The 12,330-nt window shown below is 47.6% G+C and overlaps 2 protein-coding genes across 8 annotated transcripts in view; one reads left to right on the top strand and one right to left on the bottom strand.

Annotated features, from left to right (window-relative positions):
• PRR16 (proline rich 16) overlaps positions 1–12,330 on the top strand; it is a 398,943-nt gene that overhangs the window by 374,722 nt on the left and 11,891 nt on the right. The gene's annotated exons all lie outside the window — the stretch shown is intronic.
• On the bottom strand, positions 4,212–11,501 carry LOC109365015 (rho GTPase-activating protein 32-like). The gene is made up of 10 exons (XM_085213481.1): positions 9,544–11,501; positions 8,697–8,840; positions 8,316–8,418; positions 8,090–8,222; positions 7,491–7,573; positions 7,024–7,131; positions 6,512–6,657; positions 5,825–6,020; positions 5,343–5,488; positions 4,212–5,154 (listed from the first exon to the last, which is right to left on the bottom strand). The coding sequence occupies exons 1-10, from the start codon at positions 9,707–9,709 to the stop codon at positions 4,745–4,747; spliced, it is 1,635 nt and encodes a 544-aa protein (XP_085069607.1). The 5' UTR covers positions 9,710–11,501; the 3' UTR covers positions 4,212–4,744.

The raw sequence follows: 12,330 nt of genomic DNA, 5'->3' as shown, positions 1-12,330 counted from the left end.
TAGCAGAATACTTGTATTTGAAATAAAACCTCTAGAAGAGAAATCACATTTCAGTTCAGCTCATGTGTTCTTATCAGTTACTGTAGCTTTCAGGTATAACTCTTAGTTTGCCTTTATCAAACCTCCCTGTTTAGGGGAGCAATTCGTGTGATAACGGAGGAAAGATGATACGTGGAAAGTATTATACATCACTAATCTCTATTGTAGAAAATCCTTGCATACAAAATAATCTTCTTTATTAAAAAGTGTACAGTTAAGAATTCAGCCCACATACAAGATAGAAGATTCACATCTTTTGGTTGCTATCTGTGGAGCTCTGCTGCTACATTTCTAATAAAATTAGAAACATGACAAATCTAGCTAGCAACACTAACCTTAGAGTCTAAATCGTTAAATAGAAAAGGGAAGGTAGTAATTTCACATTTCTACTGCTGTCACCATCCATGGAGTTGACTAGGCTGCACTATTTTCAACAGTTGAAGTCATCAGGGCCCAAATTGTTTAATTGTAACTCTGAAAAGAAGACCAGCGTGTTCTGACTCAGACTGAAATTAAGACATGATTGCTTATCTCTGTGGCTAAAATGAAAAACTGAAATCTTCCATTCAGTTCAGCAGTCAGCTCCTCTAGCTGACACAAGTCCAAATGTTCTATTTCATTCACTCATAAATAAAGCATGGGACAGATGTGCTAGATCTACAAATTGCTGGAGGAGATAGTGTCTGTAGACTGCCTTTCCTTTGCCCTCTTCTACTAAATGTAAGAGGAATCCAAATTAAGTTCTTCCTCTGCCTGGGGCATTTTGAACCCACACAGTCAGATTAGATATTAGGAGAAAAATTCTAAGAAAGAGTAGTGAGGTGCTGGAGTGGGCTGCCAGGGAGGTGGTGGAGTCATTGTGCCTGGAGGTGCTCAAGGGACATGTGGGTATGGCACTGAGGGTTGTGGTTAGTAAACGTGCTTGTGATGGGCTGATGGTTGCACTTGGTCTTTTCCAACATTAATGATTCCATGATTCTGTGATTTCCTTGAGAATGAAGCATGTCCTGTTTCTGCTCATGGCTGTACCCCTAGCTTCCTCAAAACTGTGGTAGATGAAGGTGTTCCCAGAGAGGAGGGTGTGCTGCGGATTTCTTTTCAGTTTGGGAAAAGCAAAAAGTAGCACACTGAGAAGACAGTATTCTTATTTCATCCACCCCATCCTATGCCTGAAGCATAGTCTGAACTCCTTCTCTGCAGCCTCCACAAAACATGTGCCCTCTTCAGCTTGCCTGACATTTACAAAGACTCTGCTGCAGGCACTCTGTGATTGGGGGCATCACATCCGAAGCCTCCTCCCAAAACTTCTTTGTCAGGGTCCCTGGCAGTGAGCTGCTGCTTCGGCAAGCATGACCATACACTTTGGTCCTGCTTTGTGCCAGCATTTGAACACTTATTTTCTAATTTGAACACCAAATGGAAAGCAGAAATCTCCAAATTCTGTCCTTTTTTCTTGTGTCCTGCACTGGAAGTTAGCTTTTCTGTTCCCATGCAGGGCCGCAGTCTTTGATTCTGTCCATCTTCTCCCATCTTGCTTCCATGTCATCAGGACATCAGCAGTGAGCTTTCACCATACTCATCTTCAATTGTAATTGCTTTGGCAAATCACATACCAACAGCACAAGGAGCTTTTTATACTTCTTTCTTTGTTTTCTTATTGGAAAATCACTGTGTGACAGGTAAAATGGCTTACAAGTGCAATATATTTGCTTCTAGTAATGCATATGGGTTGATGCCTTGTTTTTCATCTAGCGAATGTACTTTATAAGTTATGTATTTCTTTGTAAGCAGTAAGCAAGTACGTTTAATTACTGATACAAATTATTCCATTTATTATCCCTATTTATTGTCCCAGAAGACATCTTTGCATATGAAATTGAAATAAAAGCAAGAAATAAAAGCAATCTATTCCAGTTTTCTTCACTTGAAAACTTTTGGATTCCTCTTGATTTCTCTTTAGGCATTCAGAGTTAAAAGGCTCCTAAATAACTTCACATAAAGCAGAAATTATATGAAGGATGAGTACGTTTCTCAGCATTATCTTTAGAAAATAGTTTCATCTTGCCAAAGCAGCTCCTTCTGGCTTTGCAAAGGCAATGAAATCCATTGTATTTTTCATTGTTATTTTAACCAGACAAGAATTCCAAATCAAGTACCTCACCTTTCCAGCAGTCCAGAAAAAAGCATCAACACAGAAGTGTGTTGTGAGTGGACAACGTTGATTGTCAACTATTTGCAAGGGGATTATCCAAATTATGGATTCGGTGGGCTGTACTTTCTCTTTGCTCCCAAGTCTATTGTGTTGTCAGAGTCCTTAACAGGGGACACGTTTCTGTTTAATGCAGCAGTGCCGTGTGCGTTGGATGATTTCCTTACTCCTGAAGGCCAACTCAACACAAGTGAGATTATCCTCTGAATTGCTGATACGTGGTCATGGCCTGTCGATGGCCAGTAGAGTTTTGTCTAAGTTAAGATTAGTGCTTATTTATTGAAAGTTTTAGCATTAAGAGACAAGAAGGAATGCAGAGAAAGAATATAAATCTGAATAGCCAAAAGAGTCTACTCTTCTGGGCTGTTTTATTTCTCTTTCTCGTGCATAGGTAACAGTTTACTGTCTTCCAGACTCTTTTTAGCTCTGATGCAAGGGGCCAACAGAGCTTCTGGAGGTCTTTGGACTTTTTCAGTTTTATTTGTTGCACTGATGCTCACTCTTATCCTTCTTAGCTCTTCGTTACTTTAAAAGAGTAATGGAAGGCAGTGGGGACACACAAACACCTCCCACAGCTCCTGCTGTGATTTCCAGTGACCCTTATGAGTAGAGATCATCTCCATGCAAGATCGTGGCTGCAAACAGGTTGACATTAGCCTTTGGGATGATGCAAGTGAAAATGTGCTTTGTTTCAAATGCATAACCTGCATGCTACAAAATCATAAGGAAGGCTTAAGGGATAGATTTTAAACCATAGGAAAGATAGTAAATATTAAAGAAAAAAAATGTAGAAAAAAAAGTCTATTTTACAAATATATTTTGAAAACATTTTGTTTAGTTAGTTTGTTTTGTTTTGTTTTGGATTTTTTATATATAACTTTGTTAAGCAGAGACTTTGAAAGATTAGAAAATCCTTATTAACATGAAGTACTTAGAATAATTTTGACTGGTTCAGTGAGAGGAGGCCATTTCTGGATGCATTAAATATAAAACCAAAGCCAAGTGTCTTTGCTGCATACCGAGGCAGGTAGAAATCCCATGCTGCCTGAAAAAGAATTAACACTGATTCTGGCCTTCTGTTCTGGGCAGATGAAGAAGTGCTTGAAGAGATGCTTCAAATGGCCTCAAATGCTTCAAATTTGTAACTCATTTTCCAGTGCTGCAAGCTGCCCTGGTTTGGACTGTGGCTTGGAAAACAGCATTGGAGAGGTACTCAGCCAACTCAGTGGGCACACAGCAGGTTCAATACTTCAAACACAGTTCCAATCTGTAGAGCCCATTCCCACCCTGGATTGAAATCACACTTTTGCAACAGACATTTGTATATATGACTGAGATACGTAGATCCAGCTTTATTCTTGGCTTCAACATCAAGGCAGCCCATCAGAATGACAAACCCCTTTTGTGACCTGCTCAAAGAATCACTGGCCTTGTAGTTGGTGGTGTTTCACTGGCCATGCAAGCAGTGTATTTGAGGCCTGTGCTTAACGTGCAAAGTGCTGCACAGCACATTTGCTAGTAACCTTTGCCTCAGCAGAATTATCAGCAGAGCTTAATGGTATGTACTTGAATTTTGAGCTTCTGTTACTGTCTGAAGTATCTGTTTTGTTAACCAAATCACTCCAGATGAGCACAGACTCAGGACTAGCCAGCCAGGACTGAGTTGTGAGTCTTGTGAGATTTGCAAAGACTTGTGAGATTTGCAAATACAAATGAAAAAAAAAGAAACCACCAAACTTTTTTTTTTAAATCACATGATTTCATCCTGCTGAAATGGATCTGGGGCTTCTGTTTGATGGCAAATTGAATCTGAGTTAACAGTGTGCGAAAGATAGTGAAGAGAATAGAGAGCAAAATCTCTAAGTTTGTTCAGCCTAGAGGAGAGGAGACTGTCTCAGGTGAGTTCTTTTGGACACCTTTTCCACCCTGAGACCTCCATACATATACATACAATACATATATATGTACAAGCCACTGAGCAGTGAGAAGCCGGGGAGGGGCAGATGTTGGTCAGGTTGAGCTCCTCCTGCTGCGTTCTGAAGATGACAGGTCTGGAGATGATTTGCATGGCCAGCTCGTAGGTTGGGAACCAGGAATGGACACGGTGGGAGGAGAGAGGTGTTAAAGCATCAAAATGCATCAGAAGGCCCGGAAAGCATCACAAAGCCACAGCCAGGAAGCTTGGGATTATCATGAGCAGCATCCAGGATGCTAGAGATTATTTGCTCCCAGACCAAATGGTAGCGGAGCACTCGCTGCAGACATCCCAAAGCCAGACAAAATGGGAAGAAACCTGGAGCTCTGCTTCATGCACCCCACAGCCTCAGCGTTGCAAGCTGAGGTGCCTTGTTGTTTGTTGCATTCATCCCAATCTGTGTGAATGAAGACTCCACAGGCAGTCAAGGCGATGATTGAGCATAAGTGTGTTTTTATTATTATGTAAAAGACAGGAGGGCGTGAGAGGTCCAGAATAAAGATGGGACTCATCCTCTCTTGTCATGGAGAGAGCGACTCAGAGCTCTCAGTGCTGCTGTCCGGTGCCTGGGACTGGAGGGCTGATGGTAAGTCCCCCTCCAAGAGGCTCTGCTCCTCCTCACTGATGCTGACCTGCTCCTGGCTGCTCTCAGCCTCTGTTTGGGATGGGCTGCCTTGCAGAGGCACTGGGTTACAAGCCAGGCTGGTGACTGTGGTGTCTGGCAGGCTCAGGTCAGCATCCTCAGCTGAGCCGGGAGAAATCAGAACATGAACATGGATGAGCTCCTTCTGTCCATCACTGATGTTACATAGAAGACTGCCGTTGGAACTGCAGTGATTCGTGCTTCCTAGGAGCTCTCCACTGATGGAAGCACACAGTGCATCAATGCTACTTGCCCTGGATCTTGTGGGTTGGCAAGGGCTCGATTCACCTAGAAAGGATACACAAGGATTAGTGTCAAACTTTCACAAGCTGAATTATGACAGTGGTTCTTGGTCAGGGGTGAACTGAAGCTGTTAGGCAGGGGCTTGAACGCTAGAAGGAGATACAAGCGCACTGCAAGCTTGAATTCTGTGTTCCTGAAAAGCAGGGTTTTGAAAGCTGGATTTGCACCCTTACCTGCCAGGACTGCGACTTCTGTTTCTGAGGGCTCCCTGGCATTGTGCTGCAGGTGGCGTTTGGTCCCAGAGGATGGTTTTCTGCGCCTGAAGCAGCAACACCAACAGCCAGCTGGTGATTCCTTCCTCGTGCTGGCTGCATTTTGTCTGGAGAGAGAAAAGAGCGAATGCTGTGAGTCGTGCGTGGTACAGGGTGAGGGAAGAGCTGCACTGAGCTCTTGGCAGCAGTTGTTTGTTCCTAGCACTGCCTGGTTCCTGCAGAAACACAACTTAGGAACTCTCTCTGTGTCCAACAGTTGAGGATAGCTCCATTCCTATAGCTCAGCCTGAAGTCAGGCACCTGGCCCTGAAATCTGGAAAACCTCACCATTAGCGTAACTTAGTTTCAGCAAGTTTGGCCACTAGAAATAATGGTGAAAAAAAAAAACATAAAAACCCACCCAAACAATGATGACAGGTGCTGGAAAAGGAAGTCCTCTTTACCTTTCAGATGGAAAGCTGATGACTGTGTGGAATTTGCCCTGTACAGCTGCAGGGCCTTCTTCCACTTCTATGTCCCCGCTCTCTGGCACAATGGCAGAGCTGCTGTGGCCTCGCCTCTGTGCCTGTGCCTCCTCCAGGCTGAGCAGCTTTGTGGCAGCAGAAGAGACAGACTTGGGCCCTGAGAGAGAACCATGCCCTGTAAGGGAAAAGCACAGGTAAGAGCGAGGATCAGAAAGCAGCAGCACAGCCATCACAGTGCTGGGGGAGGTGCTGAATTTTTCTCAGACTTGCTTATCCGAGCCACTGGAAGAAGAGGAGCTCAAAATAACCATGCGGTCAGAGGTGTGTTTATGGCAAAGGACGCAGTCATAATGAAGAGCAGCTGACTGTATCAAAACAGGCAAACAAAATCCCTAGAAAATGGGGGCAGGGAACTGAGAGAGCTTCGCTGCCACACTTTCATCAAGCTTCTCCTGCGTGCAAAACATAATGACAGTGATGGTTTTCTTCTTGTCAAGGTTGGGTTTGCGCATTCTCAGTATCCAGCAACTGGATGCCATATTCTAATCTAAGCCCAGAAGTCTGCTGTCCCCTCAATAGTAAAAGCATATTTCAAAAATGTTGGAGAAGACCTGCATTTGGTCAGGGTGTCAGATCAAGATAAAGCTCATGCAGGAAGACACTCACCTGCTCCATCTGCCATGTCTGAGCTGGATTTGGAGCAGAAGAGGATGTCAGTGTGGTTGATGATAAATTCCACCACAGCCGACTCTGTCTGCAGTTCCATGCAGGCAGCTCTTCCGCTGGGGCAGGCAGACTCATTCCGCTGTGATCTGTAGAAAAGGCAGCTTTTAGAAGTCATTTCTCCAAGATCATTTTCCTAAGACTGAATTCCTGCAGCCCTAAGCTGTCAAAGTGGGCTCTGGAGACTTCCGCAGTGGGCAAGCAGTGATGCCACTGAAGAGATTCTCCTGGCTGATCAAGGACACACCAGTCCCATCTAAGCAAGAGAGCAGGAATGGTCATCTAGAAATTGTGCCCGTGGGCTTGGAGAACAGTCCAGGCTCCTGCTCTGCTGTCAGCCACTTACTACAGATTTTACAGGAGAAGAGCACATTTAACAGAGAGAAAGGGAGGACTGCTTTTCTTAACTGAAGAACAGATGGAAGCGTTGTGTTGAAACAGAACCAGAAGTTTACCTTAAGAGGTTTGGAGCCCACACAATGGCTAAGTTCTTAGCATGCATGTTGGTAATGGAGGAGCTCCCAGCTAGATGAGCCAAGTGTCTCATCAGGTACTCCAGTGTCCTGGAAAACAAGAGAGGCAATGTTCAGCACCAAGGAGCACGCCGTGCTGCCATTCACAAAGCAAACCTCAATTCATGCTGGTTGTTGTTATTGCTACTGTCACTGAAGACCAAGTAGATCCAACTTGACTAAGTGCCACGCTGCAGCACCAAGGCCCAGCACAGCACAGCCGCAGCCATCAGCTGCACCAAGCGTGCCCCCGTGCCCAGGAACTGAGCCAATAAATTCACCCCGTGTAGCCTTCAACCGCTTCAGCACACACAGGCATCGTGTTGCAGCGTGACACAAAGCCTGGAATGGCACCAGTGCCCTCTGAAGTGCAGCAGGGCTGAGCTCAGCAGGCTGAGGGCAGCACTGACCTGTAGTGAGGAGCGGGCAGCTGCTGGATGACGTCCTGCATTCTCACCAGCCGCTCCTCATCTGTAGCGGCACAAACAGCACCCTGGAAGAGTACAGAAAGGGAGTTAGACAAATCAGGCTAGAAACCTGCCACAGGGTGGGGAAATATGGGGACAGTGTGCTGTTGGGCAGCACCAAGGCACATTTTATGCCTCCCAAGAGACATCTGGGGAACATAGCGGCACGCAGCTGGTGCCACCGAGGCCAAGGAGTCCAAGCACTGGGCCGCTTTACAGCCTGGGTGGGCAGCTCAGCTCCTCGCAGTGGGCATTCATCTCCAAGTACACTTTGCTATTCATCCCATTCCTGTTCTATAAATAGATGGGGAATAGCAAAAAAAAAAAACCACGTGGGAATTCTCGCAAGCAGTGTGAATGTGGAAATAACCACCTCCTGGGACCACCAAAAGTGGCATCAGTACGATGCAGGACGTGGCAAAGACATGCGAGTCAACCTGATGGGGCTAACAGAAAAAGGGCCTCAGAGCTGGGGCACTGCTGCAGCCATCTCCCAAGAGGCCCAGGGAAGAGGTCAAGGGAAGACGTTGCCTTGTGCTTACCGAGAACTTGTCGTACAGCTGGTGGGTGAGCAGAGGGTTCGGGAGCTCCCTGAAGTACATCTTGCAGAGGGAGCTCACGCTGTGAATGTCACGGACGGTCAGCTCAGGAATCTGCTCAGTCTCAAATTCATGGCTGGAGAGGAGGACACAAAATGGGTGAGAAAGAGGAAAGCAAGTAAAAGCCAGCCCACCTGCAGTCCAGCTGTGTCAGTCGCAGCACTCTTACCGGAGGCGCTGGACGTTGGACGCGACGCCGGACAGGCGGTATATCCCCTGCACCACGCCATGCTGCTCAAGGAACTCGGCGCAGCTCTGGAGGACCTGGGGGACTAAAGAACACGTGCCAGCGCTTAGTGGAGCTCCTGAGTCAAGTCCTGCTTCAGCCTGTGCTCCCGTCACGTCCCATCCACTAAGCCCAGCCAGGCTTGGGTGAAGCCAATACAAATGTGCTTGTCTCTTAGGAGCATTCGCCTCACTTTATCCTTCAGCCATCAACTCCCACCACTCGTTTCTCCACTGGTATCAACCTGCCCCCTGCTAGATATGATCTCCCTTTCATCTTTAGACTCCCAGCAGAGGAAGATCTCAGCAATGGGCTGTTCCTTACCATCGCGACCAGAGCGGAGAAGATGCTCTCCCAGGTCACAGCCAAACACCCCTTCCTTCTCCACCTCCCGCTCCTTCGGCTTCTTTGGGCGGGCCTTCACCAAGGAACGAAGGAAGGTGATGAGCTTGCCGCGTTTCTTTGGCGCTGCACAACAAAATGGAGAAACCAGGTCATTCCAGGTTTGGCTCAGTTGGACGAGGCCGAGCACAACACATCCGACACGTCAAAACGGGAAGAACATTACCAACAAGTACATACAAAAACGGGTTTTCCCCATCCCCCATCCCTGGAGGAGCCAAAGGCCAGGTTGGACGCGGCCCTGGGCAGCCTGGTCTAGTCTCACATTAAATGTGGATGCTGGCAGCCCACCCTGAGGAAGGGGGGTTGGAGCTTGATGATTCTTAAATTCCCTTCCATCCCAAGACATTCTACGAGGTTTCTAGGATTTCCCCAAGTCCAGTCATAAACACGGGAGGATTGGGCCACCTGTCTGCGCGTTCCAATGGAGCTTAATGCACTCCTCTTGCTTAGCTTGCTCTACTTGGGGATTAAGGATCGTCTTGAAAAGCCACGTTCTGATCAAGTGGATCACTAGCACAGCCAAACCTCTATCTGTCCACCAGGGACGCTGGCTGTTCTCAGCCTCATCCTGACTTGCAGGAGAACTGCCTTTGCCCTCCCTCATTCTCACTGCCTACAAAACAGCTGCCATACACCCCGTGGTATGCACGAAGGATCATCAACACAGAGGATAACGTGGGATGGATAAGGGAGGTATTACACACAGAACACACCCCAAAAAAGACTCCCCTTTGCTTCCCTGCACCATCAAATGTAACATCCGTACCTGGCTTTGGCACTGAGTTGACGAGAGCCTCAGGAACTTTGTTAGTAATCAGTTCCACACACTCGCCAGGGAAAAATCCAACCTGTAACAAGAACAGAAAGAGAGGCCAACTATTGCATGCAGCATTTCCCAGGTCTGAACTGTTAAACCAAAAGCAACACAACATTTTCCTTGGAACGTGCTTGCCTGATAGTCTTGCTCTGTAAGACTACCCAGCAGACAATGGCCTGCATAAAGGTAATAATAATTTTTCAACATTTGCAGCCAAAGGCAAGGTCCTCTGGCACTGACACAGGGAAACCTTTGACGTGCAGAAGCCATCCTGTGCAGGCAGAGCAGCTCTAAGCTGAGATTCCTGCCTTTACTGAAGTTGCATGCTCAAATCTGAAGCTCGTGCCTACCTGGAAGCCGTGCTTGCCTCTCCACCAGGGGGTCAGCTCCTTTGCTGGCATATCAATAATGCACACGATGTCACCCACCTGCAAGAGATTGCAACGTCAATCCCAGCTTCAGCACGGCTGAGAGGAAGCACAGCTCAAATGACTGCATTCTCCTGCACTGCCAAATGCTGTCAAGCTGGAGAGCAATTGCACCAGTGCAGCTCTCAAAGCATTTACCGTTGTACAACTGAACGTGGAGGTAGGAGAGTCACTACCTTACACAACACACAGAATACAGCTGTTCAGTACAAAATGGTTCTCTAAAGCAGCAGGGTATGGAAGAGTTCCAATTAAACCGCAGACATAAGTTTGCAGGGCTTCCTGAACAGATCTACACACTCCATACACTGGTCTGCTGTTGCTCAGGGACCAGGCTACAATACTGGGCAGTATCTGTTTGATCAGAAGATTCAAATGCCAAATAAAGCCATATTTCAGAGATGGCTGAACTCCTCCCTGCATCCAACCCACTGCAAGTCTAATCTGGAACCAAATCTTCTGGGCTTCATCTCACCAATCATTCTGAAGGTGTCAGAGAATATTGCTGATGCCTTCACACCTGATGCTCTTCTGTACATGGCATCAAGGAACGCCTTGAACTGCTTACCTCAAAGGAGAGTTCATCCGGTGCCTGGGCGACATATCTTTTAATGGCATGGGCAGCAGCAATAGCTGGAGTATTCACAGATGACTCGTCATGGACCAGCACGGGCTTCCCCTTGGTCTCAGTCTGCAACAGAGAGCACAGGCCACGGTGAGGAGCTGAGGACAAACGAGGAGGATTTCAGGCTGAGGAGCACATCTGCAGAGAAAGCTGCAGGAAATGCACTCGGTCCTTATCATGGGCACATAGGAAGGAACGGCAAGTCTAGGAACAGTTGTTTCTCTTCCTGGTGTGCAGCAGGCGCTCGCCAGGCAATGCCAAGATGCATCTCTCCCTACCCAGACTGATCAGCAATGGCACTGACCCAGACAGGTGGCCTTGCCCATTTTGCCCCATCCTTTCCTGCGCTCTTTGTCCAGGAAGGTCGATTGTTTAAGATGCCAGGAGACCGTTCAGAGGGAAACCAAAGCTACGGCTGCAGTTCACAAGGTGCAAACAGTGCCACTGCAAGCACAAAGCAAGCCAAAGAGGAGCATAAGAGTCTGCTCACTTCCTGTAACCCATTGCCTGGAGACCTCAGCCATGGACTGGACACAGGAGCTGGTCCACCGACCCAGTCCTTGGCTCACTAGCAGTGCCACCTTCCTTTAACTTGGTGAAAATGGGAACAGCACTGTGTCTTTGGGTGACAAAATCCAGGCAGGATGGGGACAATGCTCCTGCATGTTTGTTACGCCAGATCTGGTTCTGTTGCTACTATGACTTTCATGGCCATCTAGATGCCCGTAGCCAGGAAAGAAAGCTTTGAGGGCAGCTTTTCAGTGACACCAATAGAGTCGCAAGGATTCTCTCTCTCTTGAAAAGCAGGACAGCTCATCTACAGCTCACTCTGCTGGCTCAAGTCAGGGAACAAAGAGCAACCTTAGCTTCATACTCTACCTCCATCTATGCCACGTCAGGCCCACGGCTGATCTCGCTGCACGCGACGCCCATCCCAGCAGGCACAACAAGCTGGAACTGAAAAGAAACACACTTGTATTTTCTCTGCTCACACACCACAGTGTTGAGAGTCTTCTTCAGAACTACCCTCAGTCACCCACTGGCATAGGCAGATGTTCTAGAAACAACCACTTTGTTCAGTCAAGTCAAACGTGGCAGCCCATTAGGCAGCATTTTACCAAGTGCTATCCCTCTGCTAGCAGATGGGGACTCTGGCACAAAGCAGCAGGTGCATTTGCCCAGGGCACTGTGACAGCGCAGTAGCAGGGCAGTGAGAGGAATCATTGCTGGAGGTGGATCTGCTCCCCAGCCCTCATCTCCCAACCACCAGCACCCACCGCAGCCCTGCACGTGGATTTCCTCTGCTTGCATCTCTGCTGTGCTCCCCACAGCTGTCGGGCAGCACACTCACACAGCCGAAGCACGCATGCTTGTGGCCCTGGATCACGTTGTGCAGCTCTGCACAAGGCTGCACTGGGGCTAGGACTCTTTGCCTAAGGGATTGCTTTCCTTAAGCCCAGCTGGTCACAGCACCACAGACAGCATCCTTCTGAGGGCTGAGCTGGAGGGGAAGGGCAAAAAACCCACACGGGACCCATGTCCCATCAAAGCTGGATGAGGCTGTGTTACTAAACACGGGGCGATGAGGCTGTGTTACTAAACACGGGGCGACAGGCTGCTAAAGCATGTGGGGGGACAAAACATGGCACATACCTGGCAAGAGATCAGAACGAGGTAGATAAA

This window comes from Meleagris gallopavo, chromosome Z (assembly GCF_905368555.1).
Source record: "Meleagris gallopavo chromosome Z, MGAL_WU_HG_1.1, whole genome shotgun sequence".
Lineage (NCBI taxonomy): Eukaryota > Metazoa > Chordata > Aves > Galliformes > Phasianidae > Meleagris > Meleagris gallopavo.
The sequence above is the reverse complement of the archived record's forward strand: the minus strand, read 5'-3'. Positions and strand labels throughout refer to the sequence as shown.